We start from the raw sequence: 23,486 nt of genomic DNA on the forward strand, positions 1-23,486 counted from the left end.
TCCTATTCAGAGCCTCACACAAGAAGACACAGATCAAGGAATGTGAGGTACAAGGAGATCCTGTTTCAAGAACTCTTGAGAAGGACAGTACTTTTTCACTGGCTGTTCATTAGTGAATGCCCAGTCAAAACACCATAAAAGATGCAAGATGAGCAGAAAATGAAGTGTTTTCTTACCAAAGTTCCCCAAGCTGATCTCTCTGGTGTCTACTCGCATCTCTAGGGCCTTCACTTGCTTCAGATCATCTACCCCTGCCAAATTTTTCTGTAAAGATAAGCAGAAATATATATGTACTCTCATGCAATAAACCAGATGTCACAGCAGCAAAAAGGTGCAGATTTTCAGCCAGTGTTTTGCCAACATGTATTTCAACAAGGCTAAATGTGCAATCCCATTGAAATGAATGCAGTATTTGAAGACCTTTCTTCCTTGTAGCCCTAAAATACTCTAGTCTCCCCAAACTTATACATTGCTTAGAGTCAAGGCTCAGGGTTACATTCAAGCTGCAAACCAACAACAGACCTACATGCCAGCTAGCTTCATTTAAACAGTATGTCCATGCTTTAAGGTCTGCACTAGTCTTGCACTAATCCTCAGCAGACAGAAAGTGCTAACCTTAAACATCACCTGTAATTCAAGAGGCGCTGGTAGTAAAATGCAACAAAACACGCTGTTTACCTTTTAACCCAAAACAATGAAAAGAAACATGATTTTAGCTCAAGCAGCTCACTTTTCTGAAAGAACACCACATTAATTACAAGACTTATGAATTTCTTTGAATTAGAGGCTTTCTTTGAATTAGAGCCTTTCAAAATCCTTCATTATTTCTACAAAGTTGTAGTAATGGGATGAACCATTGCATTAAGCAAGGATGTGCGTGAATGCAGACTCTTTCCTAATATCCTAAAGTCTGTGTTGATGAATACATACAATATTTTGCCTTGGCAGAGGTAAGCAGGAGGAACAAAACAAGCAGAAGCTATACGCAGAGGAGAGAGAGAAGCTCTAAGACTGTCAGTAAAAACAACAGCAAGGCTGTGAAATCCCGAGATGCGAGCCTGCGACTCCACAAGGAGCTGAAGCAATCTCACCACTGCCCTCATCCCCTATTTCTTCCTATGACCCAGCTTCTCTCATTCAGGGTGCATATCCCAACACCTCCTTTGCATCAGTTTAGTTGCATGAATTCAACAAAGCAGACCAGAAGAGCTGCATCCTTTCTTCCTCATTGCTTAGTGGCTCATGGAGGAGTCTGAAACAATTCTTGAGAAATAAGAAGCAAGGTTTACTTGTGACACTAACTGCCTGAAATTGCTGATGCTATATGTAGTATGAAACTTCTAAATTTTCACCTTTCTGTGTCAAAATACTTAAGATGTGTGGCTGAAGATGTCCACTTCAAAGAACTGCCTGACCCCGGCATCAGAGTTTCCTCCTCAATGATGCAACCAAGAGCAGGGGTTGAAAGTATTGTCATCAACCTTTTGGGCCTTTCCTTGAGATGAAGGCAGAAAGTAATTCAGTAATCACCATGTACAGGAGACAAATTAAAAAGCTACAACACTATTAAAAAGCGACAGCATTCTTTAGGTTTTTTAATAAGGGAGAACTTATTCATTAGAAGGGAATGTGTAGGATGACCTCTGCTTATGAGTTTTGGGAAGAAAAAATAACCACGAGGATATCCAGTTAATTTTGCAAGGAAAAAATGATGGTTGCAACATTCCTGCTCCTTAGGTAACATTTTTAATGTGCACAAGAGGCTGCAACTTCTGCTGACAGCTCCACATCCTCTTACAAAGGACCAAAACCAGTCTGAGTGTAACTGAGATGGCAATTCAAAAGGACATGGCTTCCAGAAAAAGCTGAGCATCCCTTCTTGAAAAACTGTCCCCCTTTATAAGGTCTTGACTTGTACTCCTAAGAAACAGAATTATCCAGTATCTTCAACTGCTTTTGAACTATTTTAAAAACATTATGCTTAAAAGTATTTTTTAATCTAATTTTAAATCTTTTCTTTTAAAACTGTGATTTTTAAGCAGGCTGAACATAAGAAAGCCTCTAAGACTGTATCCCCATATGCAGCCACCACAAAATGTGTTTTGCTCTTGCAAAGGCAGCAAACTTAACAGCTACAGACTGCTTTCTCTCTCCAAACGAACACAAGATCCCTCATGGCAAGACACATTTTGCAGTAACCCTTGTGAGCAGATGACACTGTCTGTCACATAGCACGAGATTACGTGTGAAATGAGAGCTAGCTGATGTCCTGGCATAAAACCATGCACTCGCATTGCTCGATTTGGATGCAAGCTCACTGTCATTAAAGGAAGAAGCTTCTGAAAAATACCTCCCTGCTTGCCATCAAAATAGTTTTAAGAGCCTACATCAGAAGAGGAAGAAGTCTCAGAAGAAGCAATAAGCCTAGGGTCACACACTTTGTCAGCTGAGTAGCAAAAGGTCCTGATACCCCAAGGAGCCTTTGCACCTTTTTTTGTCCTTTTCTCCTTTGCTGTCTGCAAGTTCCCTGCATGCTTCCTTCCCCTGCTGTATTCCAGACAGCCCCCCTTCACAGTTCTGCTCCCTGATCTTTTTTTTTTTTTTCAAAATCCAAGTATAAAACCTGCATGAAGTTACATTCTCTCCTCATCTAGGGTTCCATATTTCTCTTTCTCATACCAGGGATTACCAATGTCATTCCTTACCCTCCTTTCCCTCTTCCTGATCCACTATCTGTACCTTTTCCACTGTCTGAGAGATGAGCTACTTAATGCACCCGTATTTTTGTACTGCAACAGGCAGAACTGTGATTGCAGTGCTGGAAAGGGTTATTGGCTGTCATCACCAGCTCTTTGAACTATAGATAGCTGCCTTCAAGCATGTGCTAACCAGATGCAACGAACACCATATACTCTCGATGCCCACCTCCCTCTTCTGCATTTCCAAGAGTCTCTATGGCAATCACTGTCCTTCCATCTGCTGATGGCGAGGAGATGTTGGGACAGCTTGAAACCAATTTGCTGTGGGATGCACAAGCTAGTGTAGTACATGAAGGAAATGGAAAATGCCCTTGGGTGGAGGACATGAGCTTATTTAAAGACACAAGAGCACTGAGACCCCAGGGGTTGATTGCAAGCGAGTCAGCAAGCAAAGGCCAGGGCAGCAGTTCAAGAAGAGGATACGTGGGGAATGGTTCCTGTGGAAGATAGGACAGTACTACTCTGCAGACACCATTCTTGGCATGCTGGGGCACCTGCAAGTGAAATACTTCTCATGTCACAGCTAAAATTCTGACACCAGGAGTGGAGGACATTTAGGGAAGGACATGAAAACATTTCAGTAAAAAGATGAAACCTATTTAACAGGATCTCTTATTTGTGCTGTTGTTTAACGTCAAAGTATGGGAACCTTCATCCAAATCTGAAAGGAGGGATATTTTGGATTAATTTTGTGGCAAGAGGAAAATAAAAAAATCATGACCCAACACACTGAAGGGGTCATCATTAATTTTGTGGCAAGAGGAAAATAAAAAAATCATGACCCAACACACTGAAGGGGTCATCAGTTTGGACAGAGAGATGTCTGGCACCATGTGGACAGAAGTGATGCTACAGTGCTCTGTCTCATTTCATTCCTAGGGCCATCCCGGGTCTAGGACAGGCTCCTGCCCTAATTCAGAGGTGTCCCACTGTGGTTTCAGGTAATGACTGCCTGCCCATAGCTTAATGGGCTGTTCTGACAGCCAGGGACAGAGTGTCTCTGCCTGTGCCCAAGGAATGCTTACAGACATGGAGGTGCTGCACCATCTAGGTGTTTGGTTGTTTCCAGCTGCTCAGCTTCCACATAGAGCAAACAGAAATGGACCAACAATCAGTTCTAGGCAAAGAGTGGGATATATTCACAGTTATTCTAGGTCAAAAAGATACCTTGAAAAAACCAATATAATTCTAAGCTGAATGTTGGTTTTCAGAGAGGACTCTGCTTGCCACCCTTCTGCAGCCCTGCAAGGTAGGTATCAGACAGAGATGTTTTCTGAAGAATCAAACATCAAAATCTTCCTGGCACATCACATTCAAGGAGGTGGCCTGAAATGTTGATTCTGAGAAGCAGTTTTACACTCCACTGTAAATTTGTTTATTTGAAAGGAGACATTTCCACGGTAAAGCACGGCACAAATCTTTGAAGATACTTTGAATACAGGGTAAGTTAAACAAAGGCGAATAAAGATTACTTTACATTTTTTCACCTTCTTCAAAATGGGGGTAAAACTATTTTTCATGAAGAAGCTATAGGTAAATAATTTAGCTGATATTTTAAGAAGCAAGTCCATGATGCTTCACAAACCATTCCCACCATGCAAAATGCCTGGCCAAATGTGTGGCCAACTGGGGACTGTGCACTGGTTTGGAAAGCTTCTCTGACTGACAAGAAAAGCCAGTAAGTATTCTGTAAAGAATTCCAAGTGAGAAATACTTCTGTGCTTGCAGAGCTTCCCAACTGGGGATGATGGGAAATCCAGTTCAAGTCCCACTTGCAGCTATGTGGAAATTCCTTAATTGGCAAATAGTATGTGTTCAGTCAAAACTGGCATACACAACTGATGTCTTCTCTCTTACCTAGATTTTTCAAATACTCTAAGAAAAGTAGGCATGTTGCTGAAGAACAAGTTGCATGCAGCTGTCAGAGAAATATTTTCAGCTGTGCATTTATTTTGCTGATCCTGGTTAATTTGGCTAAGACAGGAATTCCTGAGTGGTGAGCTTGTTCTCTTTGAATGCTACACCTGTATGCAAATTCTAGATTCGTGTCCATTCATGTGTTAATTGCCTTTTTTTTTTTCAAATTCCCAACTCAATTATAATCTCTCCTTCACAAAAAAATTGCTAAAAGTATGACTTTTTTTTTCCTAAAAAGAAAAATATTTGCAAATTAACAGGCCTTAAGTGATTCAATGAAAGGGAACAGAACTTCTCTGTGGCCCCACATCCAAACTTCCTTTCAAAATGGCTAAATGCTGCAGATGCCCATAACTAAAATATTTAGCTGTATTTCACTACGTTCTGCATATCCACATAAATACATTCTTCTCTCAGCTCAGATGAAGAGATTAGCTAGGTACTACAAAAAGAGATTTTATTGGGTTATATGGGAAGTGTAGATGAGGGCAGCAGATATGAAATTTAAGTAGTGGTGGATGCATTAATAAAGATGACTTTATTCTTGTGCAGAAGGCCCCAGGTCACGCCAGCAGATCCACATGGATAGGCCCTTGCCTAGTCTTGCTATCTACAGTTCAGCTCCTCACTGACTCATGCCGGGGATTGACAGTCCTGACACCCTTTTTTAAACCAGTATTAAGGATCTGATGTGGCAAGTTGCTGGGAAATCTAACTATTGCAAACTTCAGCAGGCATGTAGGGAACCAGAAACAAGATGGGAAGTTTACTGATCTTCCAGACATAGCGCATGTCACTTCTGTAGGAGGAAAAAAAATCAGTTTCAACTATGTGCTGAACTAATAGGCAGTCAGGAGCGGACAGGATAGTGGACATTCCTATATAGGTTTTTGCGAAGACTTGTTTTAAGTATTTACTTTCCCTCACAGAGATATAAAACAAGTTATACCCCAGCATTAGTTCTTTTTCCTGTCTAGGAATCAGGTACACAGACAGTAGCTACAATCATTGCTCAAAATTGTGTCACTGGACATGGAAAAGTCAAGACTGTAATGTCATTTAATGATAGTTAAGCACTGGTGGCTGAAAGTAAATGAATATCTGAGTTTTTTCATATAAAAGCATGCAGGAGTGTGTGCATGCATTTAAATTCAAAGATTCCTGATGTGAAAATTTGAATGTAAAACATCAGATGCCAAAGTAGCAGGATGCATACTAATATAGCAACTACAAGCCTTCACTACTGTAAAGGTATTAGTGTTAGGAGAGGAACTAATAAAAGGAAAGCTCTGAAACTAAAGGAGGCTCTGTAATTTTTTTTTTTTTTTTTCAGTTCACAGTATTACCTCTACTATCTGCTGCCTTGAGCAATCTGATCTAACTTTGAAACCAGATATGCTTGGAGCAGAAGATCAAACTGGCAGACCTCCAGAGGACCCCTCAAACTTAAAAAAAAAAAAAAAAAAAAATTTACATTTCCAATGAAAGATTCAGCAGATCCAAATTCAGGCAAATTTCAGTTACTTCCATTCCCTTACTCTACCTAATTTATCAAGATTCTGCACTTTCTTGACGTCCAGTTTTTTTCCACAAATCTATTTATCTTACAACTGGGAGAAAACTTGCTGCAAAAGAAAAAGGGAAACACTTGAGCCATTTCAGCAAGAATCCGATCTGTTGTTCCTGGACCCTCCAGCATTTTCTTTTTCCCGTGAGGATGAGTGCATACCATATGAAATACACCCTAACCTCCTGAGCAACAAAACTAAACACCACATCCAAACACGTGTTCCTAAGTTTGGAAAACATGATTAGTTGGAGCAGGATCAATAAAAAGCAAAATTAGAGAATACCTCCTTTCTTCTCTAAAGATCACACACAAACGTGATTGGGTTTTATAATGTGACAATGTCTGGAAGATCATTTGACCTTGTAAAATGAGTTTCTTCTGAGAAGTGGAATGCTTTTAGTGGAAGTCCGGAAAAGATCCTTTGCAAACAGCAGGGAGAGGACAGGCGTTGATAGGACAAAATAAAAATGTGATTAAAGACAGGTGGCGCCCTTAATTTCAGTTTCTCCACATTTAATGAAAAATCTGTGTCACAGCCCTAATAGAGTTAAAAATTAATTGCCCATTGTTAGCCAGTTTTCAGAACAAAGTGAGAATTTGCTCACCCTGGTATTCTACAATATCTGACAACCATGCATAAGGATGGGCAGAGCAGGGAAATAGTAACAGGAAAATAACTAGAAAATATAGAGCTGAAAATATTAATAGGACAGGTACAAATGGAAAAGCAAGAATGCCTATCCATATAGAGGAAGATTAAAGAGTACACCAGGAAATTGATACTGATACTAGCAGAAGAATAAAAATGACATCTAACGATACCAATTCTTGCATCAAAAGCTTTTGACCTGTAGCTTGGATGAAGGACATTCAAACATAAAAAGATGTTACGTGATACTGCAGCAAGAGAGCTGGCAGCAAGAAGAAACTAGAAGATGCAGTTAACATAATGAAAATATGCAATCATACAGGATTTGAACTGAACTCTATGCTGAAACAAAGCTACAGAAGACAACAAACTTTGTGGAGAATGAGCATAAAGTCTAAGTGAGGGGATCCACAATGAAGAAAATGGGCAATGGTCCAATGGTTTTGTAGAAGTTGTCTTTTGTTCTACACAGTCCAAGAAGGCAAAAAGGAAAGAAAATAAAACCGGTCTAAGCCAAACTTTCCTCTCTTTGAAGGAAAACAATGCACCAAGTGAATAAAAAGTGAAGGAACACAAATGTCACAAGTCTGAGAGTTCTTAATAATGCAGACTGCTAATGGAGACTGCTAATGGTTTCACTACAAAACAGCCAGCCAGCCCCCTGGAAAAAGGGCAAAATGGGTCAAATGGACAGGCAGAAATGAGGCAGCAGGCTGCAGTTCAAGGTGCCCAATCTTAACAGAGTTTGCTAAACTAGACTTTGCAGCTTCCCCAATCTCAAACCGAAGTGGTACAAGACAGACCATTGTGAGGACAAGGAGTAAAGATGAGTATGTGTCTCAGAAAAAAAACCTTCCTCAGGAACATCCATAAGGTGTCCAAAAATTTGCCTACACAACTCTACAGATGTGTGGCCCATGCCCTTTTTTGAATGTAAAATAATTTTACTTTAGTGAGCCTGTATTTTAAAAGTCTGTTAGTTTCCTTCTCAGAGCACGGCAACGGATACAATCAATAACTGCTAAAATATTCACAACAATAAGAAATAAAAAAGATACTGCAATTGTATTGATTTAAGCGAGGCAACCTTTCAAACCATTTGACTGTCAATGGCATGTGGGTCCTTAAAGAATTATGCATGTGAAAACTTGCTTTGTATTAAATGTTTGAACATTCTGAACATTTGAAAATCCAGAGAAAGTACATTTATGGCCGCAGTGGTTTCCATTTGATCAACAAAAAGGTCAGAGAATAGATAGAGGGGGTATGCTATTAAAACAAGCTATAAACACCATAAATGTTTCCTTGACAATGTCATGTAATTTTTCCTCTGAGCAGGAAGTATCCCAGCTATGCCAACACAAATGTCAGGTTCCAGGGCAGGAAATAACTGTGTCCAGAAAAATTAGCAGGACCATGTACTTCACCTGAAAGAATCTTTGAAATGAGATTCCTTACAAATGTTAACACCCACAATCTCAAAAAAGGCAAAACTCAATTATTTAACTCCTTATCTGTATTTTTTTAGAAGTTACAAAATAATAAACAGTAACTTCATGGGATGTAGGTAACATTGCCTTACATACATTTTTCTGCTTATGGCTTGCTGTGAACTAAAAGCAGCAGAAAGAGAACTTCATGCTAATGAAAGAACTTCCTACGGGTTTCATTCAGATTTGATTGAATTAGAGGGCAGCTGTTTAGGTTACTCCAATGGGTTTTGGTTCCTGCCCTAACAATACAGGCTAATCTGAGAGGTTCCCATCAGATTTATACAGGCTATTGTAGGCCACAAACACATTAGACTGGTCCACTTCTATGCCAGGTTTTAAAAAAAGACCAAGAAATGGCTGGAGGTTCTCACAAGGAAAGTGAATGGCATAGACCATACAACCATGCAACAATTTTTTCTCCAGAATGCTTAAAATATCCACTCAGCAGAAAGGCGTTTTTGCATCTCCAACCATTTTATAAACACTAAAAGACTTGGCTAATTAGGGAACAACAGTTCTGTCTAATCTACAGCACATGGTCAAAATGGTAGCTGGAATGTAGTTTGGGAGTGGCTAGGGAGTGGTGTAAACCCACAGCTGGAATATGCTCCCTGCAGAAGCTCGTCTCTCCACTGGTGCAGTGGATACACAGGGGATTATGGATGCTTATGATCACCACCCTGGGCTGTTGGGAGCACCTGAACCACAGCCTTGGCAGCCCCATCTGTCTTTCACAAATGCTCCCCAGCAGAAGAGAGATTCTTCTGTGGGTCTGCAACACAGAAAGCCTCTCTCCTCATGTTCTGCTCCCAACTCTCCCTTCCTTTAGCACGGAGAAGTGACATTTGGTCAGCTCCTACACAGCCCACAGGATTTCACCCTTAATTAGCCCTGAGCAAGTACAGTACAATATGCAACCAAGTATTCTTTCACAAATATTTCACAAAGTGAATTCCTTCATGAAGATTTCAGCATGTTACTCTCTTTCAACAGGCTATGTATCAAAATCATTTCCCCCAGTCTAAAAGGAACAAGGTTTTCAAATATGCTTTGAAATTCCTCCCACTTTGACATGTTTGGAAGCACTTCGATCATTTGCAGAATATTTTAATTGGCTTCTTAGCAGGACAGAAGATTTCACTAACTCAGAGGGGGAAAAAAAAAAAGTGCTTTCAAAGTTACATTTCCAATCTCCAGAACAAGATTGATGTAAATTCTTTTTCTAATGCTAAGATTCAAGGTACTCCAAATGGCATTAAGGAGATCTGTGTAGACTATAATTATGCTACCTGTACTTTTCTTCATGCTGCTTCAAAAATCCTGGCAATAAACACAGCCACATTCATGCTGGGAATACTTTTGATATGAAACAAGGTGAAAGGAGGACAAATATTTGATATACTTTCATAAGACAAAATCTACTTTATGCAGAAATCTAAATGTCAGAGAGGCAACAATCCACAATCAGTACAATAGCAGTTGGAAGGTTAATACAGCTCTGTATATGCCAGTTTGCCTCTTCCACTTCATTAAAAAGTTGGATGTCTACTCACCAGTTTCCTGGGGGAAAGATGTTCATCCATAAGCAGCTCTCCATCATCTTTAATCAGCGATCTGGGATTTGGGTTGCCTTGCCAATTCAAATCAGTCTCCTGGTCTTCAGATGAGCCTGGATGAGAAACTCTGTCAGGATTCCACTTCAGGTCCATCACAACATGCTTTAAACAAAAGGATAACAAGCAGTCTGATTTTTCTACCCGTATTTATTATTTTCCTGTCAGCAAAATCTATTTTGACTCCTACTGCAAGACAGAAAATGCCTACGGACATACAGGTTTCTGGTTTCTTTAATCAGCATGAGCCCAAAGCCATGCATTGGGTAACACATGTTCTTCCTTTTGCTCACCCTCAAGAGCTACCCGAGTCCCATGCCTCATTCAGCTTTGAGTGTAAGCTCTCACAGCAAACTGTTGTTTGCAGGTATACAAGAAGCCAGGCATGCCTATAGCTCTGTACAGTGAAGAAAGCTGAGAACAAAACTCAGGACACTCGTCCTTTCCAGCCTTCTCACTACTCCACTCACCCTTCTCCAGTGTCAGTGAGCTTCCCATCCACACAGGCTCTCTACCTACCCCTTTCCTCTTGAGAAACATGAACAACACTCAGTAAAACTCTGCTGGACTCCAGACTGCAAGTGCCAGTACCAAGACACGCCACCACCTCTCTCGAGCATTTTGAGCTCTGCCTGTAGGTAGCATGGACAGAATCCACCTGTATTTGCTGTCCTGAATCAAACAACCCAGCACTGTTACTGACTCTAGGTTAGGCAGGCAACAGCTACTGACGTCTAGTTCTGAAGGCAGTCTTGGAGAAAATAAATAAAAAATACAATTTAAATAAAATTGTGCATGCTTCAAGTGAGGAATGAAATACAAAGTTTGAAGATAAAGCACTTCAACTGTGGTCATTCTTCAATTCCCAAAGATACCACTTTCACAGAAATATTAACAATTAACTTTGAAATATGAGAGTAAGCATATGTACACCCGTTAGAGTCAAAAAGCAATCAGCTGTACCCAAATGGTACAAGCATTACTGTGATTTATACAGCTATTTACTACTACTTGGCAACAAGGAAGTGTCACAGCTGGAAACACTGCTGTAACAACAAAAGGCCAGACTAGAGAAAAGCCGTCTTGCTCTGCTGAAGGGACACCTGCAGTTTTGTTCTGTTCTCCACTGCAAAGCAATATTTATTCTTAGTGCTGGAAAAGTAATTAAATGATCAAGCTAATCATAACTGGCTGACAAAGCATCGGTGGTGGCCAAGACCTGAGAATTACCACTTTCCTTCCTCCTCATACTAATAAACAGTTAAACACAAGAGTAACTTCTGTTAGGACAAACAGGAGTTCTGACTGCTCAGCTGGTCATCTCTGCTTGAGAAGACTGACTCAGTAGAAGGTGAAAGAGGTTTGGATCAAAGACTTCTTCCTCTGACTACTCAAGTCCAGTCAAAATTCTTCACTTCCTAATAAAAAGAATTTCAGAAGACTCTGTGCTGTCAGAAAAAAAAAACCAGCAGCCCTTATCCAAACAAAAACAGCAACAAAAAACTGATGATACGCCAAACCTCTCCCTGCAGAATCTCCTACACTAGGAAGGGAGGAACCAAACCCTCAGATTTGTAAGTGCTACTTCTGTACACTTATCAGGGCAGAAGAAGCCCACAGAAAGCAAACCCTATTTTTTCCAGGTCACTGAGCCTACCTGGCAAGTACTCCTGCAGGAGAAGCTGACTGCCCAAATGCGTTACACGTAAGCCACAGCAATATTCAATAACTAAAAAACATGTTCAGTAACGAATTCTTCAGTGTCACACAACACCTTTCAATCTTTCTTACTGGCTTATAAAAGAACCACTATAAAGTGAATTGAGTAGTGATATTTGCAGCTTCTAAAACCTCAGTATGCCTATATTAGGGGAAGGACAACTTTCATACTTCAGCCCATGAGGAGGGAAAAGAGACCTCAACAACACTGTGTCCTCCATTTTAGAAGAAAATCTACAATACATAAATTTCTATTACCTGTTTCTTTTTCTAAAGAATTCTAGATTTTCTCAGACATTTTTCCCCTCTACTTTCTTTAGAACAGGTCAGTATGATTTAATCAGTATAGGAGTCATCAGTTGTTCGAGAAAACTCAAGAATCTTCTGTGATATGAAGACCTTCTGGTGTTGTCATTATTTTCCTAAGAAGGAATTATTTTGGTCAATAACTGATTGGGAGTAGAATGTTCTCGTCACATAAATTATGGGATCCTTTGCCAATTGCACAAGACTCGTGTAGGATTGTGTGCAAGTACTGGCGGTTCTTCCTAATTCAAGTGAAGACTATTATTATCCAGAGATAATCTTGTATGTTATCAAAACCAAGTGGAACAATACCCAGAGAACACTGATGTAATGTGGGAGTGCAAAATGAGAAAACAGCAGGATTTTGTAGATGCAGGTTGCAAAGAGTTAACACAGTTAACACACTTGCATAAAGCAAATTACTCTTCTCCCTCTGTTGGGCCATCACCATCACACTTCAGAAAATCCTCAAATCTTTGAAACATGTTGATACAGCATTTCCTTTAGGCTTGACAAGGAGATCAATTTGTGGCTTAATATCTGAAGTAATACTTTGTTTTATACTTCCTGCTATTGATCTGGTCTTGCAATTATTGTAACATTGGATTAGTGAGGAGAAAAGTATTTTCATTACAAATTGTTTGGGATCAAGTTGAATTATTGTCAGCAAGCAAAACTATTTTTTTACATGTTTCTATCACTTCAAAGCTTTCTCCAGAGAAGAAAGAATCCCCTCCTGAACATGGATCAAAATAACATGCTCAAAATGAGATTGTAGAAAAATTAAGAGAGCAGGAATCCTAGTGGTGAGGTGCCAATATTTCCTAAAATCCATGAACGTCTGAAATCTCCAGCACTGTGTAGGAGCAAGAAGGGGGGCTGGCACAACATTTGTCCTCCTAGAAACACAGGAGTCACGTTGTTCATTTTCATCAGGTCCATGTGATAAACCTACAGCTCTGCCAAATGCAAAGGACAAGCCAATGCTGACCCAAAGCAGTATCAGCCTCAGTGGGACAGTTTACAGGGACTGCAAAGACTTCTGTTGTGACTAAAGAGGTCTGAAAAGTCATGAACATGAAGATTTCCTTCACGGAGAAGGTGGCTGCATTGGCTGTATGTTGGATCCATTTCCTGGAAAGAACCATTCCCGCAGTTCTTTGTGGGACACACCAGGGTGGAAGCTGACTGCACCTAGCAAAAAACCTCCAGTGAATCCAGTGGGACAGCACAGCAATACCAGTAAGCACATGAGTGTGTCAGGGGAAGGGAAAATTGCTGGAAGAGAATGGAATCTTATACTGCATGGGACCACTGAGAAGAATAAAAGATTGAAAGAAACCAACAAATTTGTTTCTGCAGGATTTGCATCAAAAGTCTTAACTTGGCAGGCTCTTACTTGTTTGGATAACTAGAAGCAAATAATCATTGAGTGCAGGAGAAATCAATGACCAGAGCAATGAGATGGAAGATTTTGAATTCTACAAAGAGTTAATCTGCCAGCCTTCTCCACTGCTGCCACTCTCCTTACCCAAGTGAGCGTGTGTAATCATGGTAAGTTATTCAATTCACAGACATGTTGTGACAGTTCATTAAAAACTGCAGGACATTTTCAACATATATAAATACCAGTAATAAAAACCATTATTAAAATTAAATGATCCTTGGAACAACGTGTTATTTAAAATCCCCTCAGAATATTGTAATTTTCTAGAAAGAAATTGGCTGAGAATAGTTATTTGATGTTCTTAGGGTCTGACAATCTGGTAAGACTCCAAGATTTTATTTTCCTGCTACAAGATTTATTGAAGAGTCAGCGATAGGATTGTGTATTCTTCATTAAATATATATTAATGCACATTTCAAATTCAGCAATTGCCAGAAATGTTTGACTTAATATTAATTACAGCTTCTTAAGACTGGGAAAGAATCTCTGAACTGTGTGACTAGGTATGATAATTTCTAATGCAGCCTTCACAACATTACCTAAACATCTTGTCCAAACAATTAAGTTACTGTTTAAAAACAAAACAAAACAAACAAACAAAAAACCCCATAACCCAAACAATGGTAATTAATCAAAATTAATCAAAATTCCGTCACTCTAGGAAAGGCATATACCTCTGATATTAACATCCCATACAAAAAGGAATCTCGACTGCCTCAGGCCAGCTTTTCAACCAGCATCCTCTCCTGCTCTGTGGCTACCCATGCCTTCACTGGACACAAAGGGCATGGGTAGCCACAGGGGAGGCACTGCAGTTTCTGGGCCCATATCTGTATTTTTTGGTCACCAGACAAAACATTCTCTAGGAAAAACACCCATTTGAGAACCATTGTGCCATCTATCCCTTCATGACAGGAAGCTTGCACTGCAGACTTCCATTTCACTTGTCTTGCATAACGTAATTTTTGTCTGTTTAATTCTGAATCAAAAATACAGTAGTGCCCATACTGTTACCACTGACACAGAATGAAAACAAAGAATTCTGTATTTACTACGGATTTGACAAAACGTTTGGTTTACCAGTCCCAAGGGAACTATGAGTGCCCTAAGTGTAATTTTGCACAAGTGCACTGCAGATAACCTCTTCTGGAAAATAACTGTTTGGGCAGCTGGAATTTACTATGATGTCATCAGGAAACTACTGTTACAATAATCCACTCATAATGGCAAAAACAGTTCCTGCAACACACATGTAATATAAAGCATCCTGCAACACATCAGTCTATTTTAGTGGGTGCAACTTCTAAAAAGATGAAAAATAAGACACCAGTCCTGTTATTAATATAACTTTTTTTTCTGTGTATGACTATACAATCTGATTTTAATTTTTTGGTTTGGTTAAGCAGAACAAGATAACAAATACTTCAGTAATGCTACTTTAATATCAAAGGATCATGCAAACACTATAAAGAGCATTTATAAATATTCCACTTCTGTGCCCCACTAAAGAAAAAAAGCTTTTAAGGGAAAGCTGAATTATTAAGATTACAATATCCCATTTACTATAATTAAAATTTCACTGACTTTAATGACACTGAATGACACGAACGCTTACAATTATGTTTTTGTGTAACTGTTCAGTCAACTTGAGGCCTTAGTTCAAGCATCCAAATGTGCATACAAAGCAAGTGCACTGATTTATCTCATTGTTTACCTTCCTTATTTATGGTTTTAAAAGCTGCAAGAGTGCTCTGACAGTTCTTTGCTATTAAATATAAATCCTTCTCTGCAATTACCACAATCATGGCAGGTAAACCTTGGGATCTCTCCCACAGACTCCTCAGGGAAAGCTCTTGGGAGCTTTGTGGACAATGTAATACCCCCATGCAAGGAGCTGAGTTCAAACTGTGCTGTCACTCAAAGCAGCAGTGAACCCAGCGAAGAAAATGCATGCTACAGACCCAGACAGAGCTGAGACAAAAAAATGTCTAATATTCTTTAAAAACATAACAGTAGTAATAAAAAGGCAATGCCTTTAAATGTCACCCATTTCTCCTTTATATATCTACAGATTCAATGTAGATATATAAAATAATAATTTCATAGTTAAAGTTGCATATATAATACTTTTCCCCTGAGATCCTGCTGAGCAGGGTGATGAGAAATGTTTTATCACTTGAGCTGGCAAGCTCCTATATTACATAATTCTGCGGCTAGCTCACTAAATTTTTAAGGAATCTTCCCTGTCTGACCATCCAGGAGCCACTCTGGCAGTCACATTCCCACCACGCCAGTCTTTCACTCCTGGGACCAAAGTCCCTTCACTGTAGTGACCCCAGTGCCCCCATGGGTGCCCCTCTTGGTCCCTGCACACCCCACACTCACACAGTCAGACAAGGTTTGGCTCAGCCCTGAGTTTCCCTCAGCAGAGTCTCAGATGTCTGGATCCTCCAAGTAATTAAATCATGGTGCAGCGGCACAAAAACTGCTCAAGCTGGTGCCTCTGGGGAGGGACCCCCAACAAAGGAATCCCCAGGTTTTGTACCCTCCATGCTGTGATAGTCTGGGGTCTTCCTGCTGAGCCCTTGGCTCCTGCTGTGTCCCAGTGTCCAGTCACCTGGCCAGTGCCACAGGTCCTCGTGCAAAGGGTCAGCACCATGTACCCCAGCCAGGGCACAAACCTGCAGCTCCCACTGCAGCTGCACACCCAGCCAGGCACCTGCTCTAAGTGTATTCCTTGAGAAAACATCCCCATAGCAGGATATAAAAGCAGGTCACTTTCTATTATATGTTCTGTTACATGTCAAAGAAAAAAATAAACCGAAGTCAAATCAATTAGTTTTAGTTTACAGAGTCCTGTGGTGGAAGGTGGTCAGTGGTAATTTCTGTCTGTCTACAAATGTTCATTGATTCTCTCTATACTGCAAGTCTCCAGACAGTGGCTATGGATGAGTATGGATTATCTAAATCCTTGGATGAAACTGCAAGATGCTACAGATTGAAGGGTTTTCTTCATATACAGGTAAACTTCCTGCTGCAAGAAAATGTCTCAACACACCCTTCTACTATCTGTCCCCACAATGAGCCCTAGACAAGCAAAGCAGAGAGCGGGATATGGGGACGGCTGGTGGACAACAGTGGTTATGGAAAAACAGAGCTCCAAGGTACCAATACCTTGGATTGCCAAATGCACTTCCAATTGTTTCAGTGGACTAGATAACTAGATAGCAAGTCCCTCACCATTTTATCAAGGTCGCCAGGGATCAGGAAACCACATTTAGCCCTTCATGGGCACAGGTTGCCACAAGCTTTTATCCAGCAGTGTCCAGATGTTAAATAAGGGAGAAATTAGGCTGGCCTAGTTAAAATCCTCTGGTCCATATGTAGGGGTCCTGTCATGGATAGCAAATGACAAGGTACGCAGGAATCAACATATTTGTGCTTGTCACACACAGAGATCCTGCCTTAAATGTAGATGTCACTGGAAGATGTATTTACCTTCCTTGCATTCAAAAGGCATAAATCAGCAATTACTTAAAAAATTCAGATGCTGGGCATGTTATTAGACATACTAAAAAAAGGACATAAGCAAAGCAAGGTTTTGCATAATCACCATCTTTTCAAGATGAACAAATATATTCTAACCCATGGACTCAGAACTGAGTGACAGCCCAAAGCTGCAGAAAAGAAAAACTCTATGGTTTTGGTCTTCACAGCAGTTTTAAGTATCCACCACTATGAAGAATTTCCAGATTGCAGCTAAGAAAAGGACAATAAAACCGGACCTTTTTTTTTCTCAGTTACTATTGCATTGCATTTATGAGCCTTTTGAAATAAAAACTTCTATGCAAGATGAAAATGCATCATATATGGCATTTCGGAGTTTCAACATACTCTGGTTGTCCTCAAACAATTTTCAGTCCGTTTTGTTTGGTAATCAAGGTATTTGAAGCAAGAGATTCCTTCCTGACCTGCAAAGCCATTTGAAGAGTCACTGGGAAGTTTCTGATTTCCAACATGTTGCTCATATGGGACAGATTGTACAAAAAGAGATAGATTCTAAATGAACTTGTAGAAAAACACTGGCCAGTGGGTGATGCCACAGAAGCATATTTAATAGCAGACATTGCCAAGATTTTAGCAAGGGCAGAAGATTCACAGTGAAAAGGAACCTTGGGAAATCAGTTTGGGTTACTGATGAGGTGGCACTGCAACCATCCTGCGGGGCCAAGGCAACTACTGTAGTCAGAAACAGATCCTTTAAAAACACTATCAGAAGCAGAGATAGTCCAAAGTGATCCTTTCCCTGGCATGCTGCTGTAATTTCTGGCAAACAGTATCTTCCCAGTCCAAAAGGTGAATTGTGTTCAACAGCTGGGGAGGTGTACGGGGAAGCGATTATTTGTCATGTCTCAGGACATGACAAATAGTCATCCAATGACTAAAGAGAAAACAGAAATTTCATCAGGAAGCAGTTTTAAAAGCTGAGAAAGTGCATTTTTGCATTGTATTTATTCAAATTGTGCAAGACAGGCATCAGCTGCTGGGAAGCTAAAATTAGAAATTAGGTCAACAGCAGTTAGAATTATGGAGGATACATCCAACTGTCCATGCCATTCATTAAATTATAGCATTCTTTTGCATCATCTCATTTCATCTCCTCTTCTCTCTGAAGCATTTCATGGAAAGAATTTCAGTTCTGCCATTTACCCTCCAGGATGATCAGCTTTGCACATAGAATTCAAGATATGGCCATAGAGACAGCACACTAACTTCCTCTGTTTTCAACCCCTACTCTCAGAAGTTTTAACACTGTTTTTCTGTTTGACCAGCTGCAAGATTATATTTTCAGATAACAAACACAATAGCTGAATGCTCTTTCCCAAGTATCAATAATTTACTTAAGCCCCTTCATTCTACATATGTTTCTTTTCCCCACTTTGAACTTGGGTGGATGCTCCATTAAAATAAAACAAAACCATGCCCAATCACCACATATGTTAGGAACATTGGGGAAAAAAGAGAAGAAAAAGAAAACCAAGGTAGTTTAAGAGCTCCATTCAAAAAAATAATTTAAAACTAAAGATGTAAAATATGGAAGATTACCAGCCAGCTTGCTATACTTTGAATACTGCTTCCAGATGTGAGAAGCTGTAGTCAAAGAAACTTGTGCTTTCTAATTTTTTTTTTAATATCAGATAATATTTCTTTGAACTAGCCAGAGTTCACAATCTTTTTCTTTTAATACAGACTCGTTAGTATTTATTGCATCTACCATGGCAAATGTGGTCTTCTGATTTGTATTACAGCAAGTACACGTGACCCTACTGATATAAAATAGGTTTTGCTTCCAATTTTTTTCAAGCCCACATGTGACTCTATAGAAGGTATAAAAACACTAACCATTATAATAGTAAACTAAAATTACGCAGATATCTCTAAATAATTAATTTCTGTGAAAAGCTCAGTAATTTTCCAATTTAAAAAAAACCTCTTCATAATTCCTCACAAATAAATATTAATCCATTCCCATTAGTGACAAATGTAGCAATCCCAGATTTATGATATATTACATAATGTTACTATTTTGAAGCACTTTTTTACTACTTCAAATATTGAGGATAAACGTGATTTCTTTAACTGTGTCTCCTAAGGAACTTCAGTTAGCAAAGCACCTACATCATCACCAATAATATCATTCCAGTCCAGTGCTAAACTCGCATCTGGACTCACATGGAATCTGTATCCTGCTTTATATAGGACCAGATCCCTTGAATTGTGTAAGAACAGGCTGATGGCGTCCCAGGCCATGGATAGAGCCTATTCTTTTAGTGACAGCAGTGTACAACTAACAAATTGAGCTGCCAAATTGAGATACAGGTAGATGTATCCATGTATCAATCCCTTGAGAGGTCAGTCCTACAGGAGCATAGTCATTCTCAGTGTTAAAGCCAAGACAGAGAGCACAAAGTCCAGAAAAAAAAAAATCACCACAACCTCCACAACAAAACCTGTTAATGCCAGCAACTCTGAGATCTGACATGGCTGAACACTGTACTTTTAATCCAAGATTTTAGGTGAATTGAAACCAGACAAAATAACATGAAGAAAAAAACAATACCATTAAATGGGAGAATAATTTTAAGAAATTCTGAAACATTTTCAGTAATTTGCACATTTGAAATTTTACCTTTTCTTCCAATGCCCCTGTTGTTCTGCATCATTTCCCATTCCTCTCCAAGAGAGATTTTAATTTAGTAGTCACAGTCGTTTATCTTCATTTATCTTGACTGACAGGTGCTCATAGTGTTATTTAATTGTTCCATGTCCTGCTAAAACAACAGTAAGAACACAGTCTTCAGGAGAACAAAAAACATAACAACAAAACAAACCCAAGAGATTCTGAGCACTTAGCAATTAATAAAGAGAAGTACTTAATTCACTGTAGCAGCAGAGGTCCGTGCTCAACCGGGCTTAGAAGTGGAACAGGACACAAAGCAGTAGAGCCTAGAAGAGCTTAATGAAAGTGTAACTCATTAGAGTTCCCAAAGAGACCATGAGAAGGTGAAGGACTTGATAGAGAAGAATTTACATAGCTGGGGCGAAAGAAGTTTTTTACTGAACAAAAAGAACACTGATTTTCTGGTAGGAGGAAGTTGATTCTGTGTTGGAGAAAACATCAGCATTGGGGTAGCATGGGATAAAAGGCTAATGTCAATATTTAGCATACTTTCACTGCATCAGTTGTCAGAAAACATTGTCATGTAAAAGCAGTAAAAATGGAAAAAATAGCAGGAACATTTATATGAGGAATCAATATCTATAGAAGACAATTGTACAGCCAGGATAGCACAGGCCTCACAGACAAGACAAAGGGAGAGCTGAAGGTATCCAATTAACTAATTTCTGACTGCCAAAAACTAGGAGGGCGTAAAGTGAATTTCTTACTGACAGAAACCATTTTCCATACCACAGAGGGGTCATGAGCAGGACAGGGACCACACTTGAACCCTTTCTGCAAGAAGCTGAACGAAGCTTTAAACCCTTAAGTGCTAAAGCCCGGCAAGTCTCTTCAGCCCTTCAAGAGAAGCTGAGGAGGCACCATGGAGGAGCTCGTTCTCTCACTGTGAGATATCTGGAGATACTTCGACAACTTACACCTCCCCAGGATTATTTATTCATCAACTTTGCCCTCCTCAGAGCTCCACCGAAACGTAAAAATTAAACACGCTGTTACATCCACCAGAACACAAACAGGGACTTTCAGTCTCAGACCTCAGGTGGTTTCCACCTGCGCACAGGCTGGATTGCTGCAGCGATGCACATGCTTTGGTGGGGTCTTCAAACTCTGGGAAGCGTCGAGATGTCCCACACCAGTCCGTGTGTCCCGCTGCCGCCCAGCGTGTCCCACCACGGTCCCCACAAGGGCCTTTTCCCAACGCCCCTTAAACCCGCGCGCACAAGCCCTGGGAAAGGAGCGCAACCCAGCCGCACGCCCACCACACACACACACACACACACACACACACAGAGACACCTCCGGGCTCCCACCGCCCCCTCCCTCCCTCCCTCCCTCCTCACGGGCCGGTTCCTACCTGGCGGCCGTGCCGGGGCCGCGGGGAGAACGGGAGAGCGGCGGGGAGAGAGCGACAGCGGCCGCCCGTCGCCCGGCAACGCCGCGGCCCCGGCACCTGGAGCGGCCCCCGGGCCCGCCCATCCCTCGGCCCCATGGCACCGCACCGCCCGCTGCCCGCGCCCGGAGGAGGAGGAGGAGAGTCTGGAGAGTCTCCCGAGGCACCGAGGGTTCGGGGCTGGGAATAGCAGAGGAGCGCGCTTACAGTGGGAAAAGCGGCAAGGCAAACAACAGGAGCAACATGGGGGGAGCAGGGGTGAGCATGGAATTGAGCGCAGGAACGGGACGGGAAGGACAGCAGGGCCCTGTGGGGGATCTGGGTGACACAGCTGAAGAAGGGGTTGAAGACATCTCTGTTCCACACAACATACAAAACCTTTGCCAGCCGATGAAAAAGTAATGACATCATCATGCACAAAGGTGATCCTACAGTGTGTTAAAGACTAAAAAGTGCAGCTTGTGGCAGGTAACAAGGCCGGCTTCATCAAATGAGTTTGCATTAAAAAAAAGAAAAACAAAAAAAAAAACCCAAAAACCCAAAAGCAATAACAACAGCAACAAAACCCCAAACAAACAACCCCCCAAAATACACAAACCACCAAAAACAAACAAACAAAAAATCACAAACAAGCAAAGAAAAAACCCCCATCATCAAACACCTCAGTGCAAGAGTGCAACTCTAGTGCAGTTCTTACCATTCCCACTCACACTTAGAAGATACCTACATTTACACATTTCAATATAGGATTCGTAAATCAGGCACCTAGGAAGATGTGATTGTATGCTCAGTGGTCCCATGTGAAAAGCCTACTTTTTCAAGGGTTTACATTCAGGATGGTCCCCAGCGTTTTCTTGGGAGCAGCCCTTAGCAGTGTTTCTCTTGGAGGCAGGAAGGCAAGAGGTCTGGAGGGAAGGCACAGAGTCCTGCCTGACGTGTGGAAAAGGCTGGCGTTTTGCAGGATTTGCATGCAACTCACACTTCTTTGTGAGGATGTGGGAGAGCAGCAGCTGCTGGTGGATTGCATCAGCATTTCCTCTATAACTACATTCAATTTACTCTAGGGCTTGGAAAACACTTAGACCATGGGTCAGGAAATGTGTTGACTCCCCTCTTGTAGGGTCTGACGGTCAATTAACATCAGAGACAATCACCAGGGGCCTGATTTTCCAAGGTGATGAGCACACTCTGCTCCACCTGGTGTCATTGCAATCCAGCTGCCCATCTTCACAGGAAGGAAGGCAATGGGCCTTGACGTGCTCCAGGAAGGTAGTGTGATTCAGTGAAAACAATACTGAATCAAGCATCTGTCCCTGGAATTTTATTCCCAATTCTGCTATATTTTTTTTTCCAGGTAACTAGCTCAAATAATCTTGACTCGGTTTCCCAACATATGCATTCTTGGGACACACTTCCCAAAGATTATCTGTGGAGTACATGTATTTTGTATGCACACATCTGCATGGTAGTTTTCTTCTTTTCCTTTTTTTTTCTGGAAATAATCTCCTTATGGCCAACGCAGTCTGAACTATTTGAAACCAATTGAAAAAAGGCATCTTTCCATCACTGAGGAAGAGAAAATTCTGGCACAGTTTCAGGGTAGATACAGAAGCTTTATGTCTCTTTATTCAGAGTTACTGTAATTGTGCTGGCACTGTTCCCAGAGCTGAGCTAAGGTCAGTGAAAAATCCGTAAATTAATAACTGCAGAGCTGATGTGATCTCCATCCAGGAACCATGTTGCACATTCATGAAGCTTTTATAAGAAAGAAGTTATGTTTCAGTTTATCCAAGAAAGTTTTAGAATCTTAATATTGGCAATTAGCATACTTTGGACCTACCTGGAGACAGTGGGCCTGATTCTGATCTCACCTTTACAGGAACTCCACAAATTGCGTTACTCTGGATTAATTCCATTGGTGCTACCCAAATGAACAGGAATTGGGTGAAGCCTCCTCTGAAACCCAAGCCTAGATAAACATGCTTTTCCTTTGGGAGGCTTATTTTACAAGAAGAGATTTCTCTGTTCTTCTGGTTTTATTCAGTCACAAGCAACATCCAATCAATCCAGTCTATTATTAATATTATTGATCGATAGATAATCAATGCTGCTACTTGCATAGTTAACATTTAAAAATTTCATTGTCCTACAACTCAGAAACACAGAACCAGAGGGGAGTTTCTGGTCAGAGGAAAGTTTTCTGCTATTGTACATAACCAATCAGAGTAATTTAGATATGTATCAGTGTCTCCCCCCTTCTGAAAGATTGTTCAAAGTGTCTCTCTGAAGATAGTTGCCCTTGAAGCCTGATCTCTTACCCTCATTAGTAAGCCCTGTAATCACCTTTTTTCTTGTGAGAATCCCTTTTCTAGCACAACTAAC

The 23,486-nt window shown here is 40.7% G+C and overlaps 1 protein-coding gene across 6 annotated transcripts in view; it reads right to left on the reverse strand.

The window, feature by feature from the left end:
- LRRC56 (leucine rich repeat containing 56) overlaps nt 1–22,164 on the reverse strand; it is a 61,053-nt gene extending 38,889 nt beyond the window's left edge. Inside the window, exons 1-4 of one of the 6 annotated variants that reach the window (XM_066187794.1) lie at nt 22,084–22,164; nt 19,664–19,805; nt 9,942–10,057; nt 177–264 (exon numbers count right to left, since the gene is read on the reverse strand). In XM_066187794.1, the coding sequence (XP_066043891.1) occupies nt 177–264; nt 9,942–10,057; nt 19,664–19,697 (238 nt within the window). In that variant the 5' untranslated portion in view covers nt 19,698–19,805; nt 22,084–22,164. Of the gene's footprint in view, nt 1–176; nt 265–9,941; nt 10,107–19,663; nt 19,806–21,831 lie in introns of those variants that run through there. The other 5 variants (XM_066187793.1, XM_066187791.1, XM_066187792.1 and 2 more) reach the window with 5 other exon arrangements.
- Between the last annotated feature and the right edge of the window lie 1,322 nt (nt 22,165–23,486).

This window comes from Chamaea fasciata, unplaced genomic scaffold (genome assembly GCF_029207755.1).
Source record: "Chamaea fasciata isolate MVZ Bird 193981 ecotype frontalis unplaced genomic scaffold, bChaFas1.0.hap1 SCAF_7, whole genome shotgun sequence".
Lineage (NCBI taxonomy): Eukaryota > Metazoa > Chordata > Aves > Passeriformes > Sylviidae > Chamaea > Chamaea fasciata.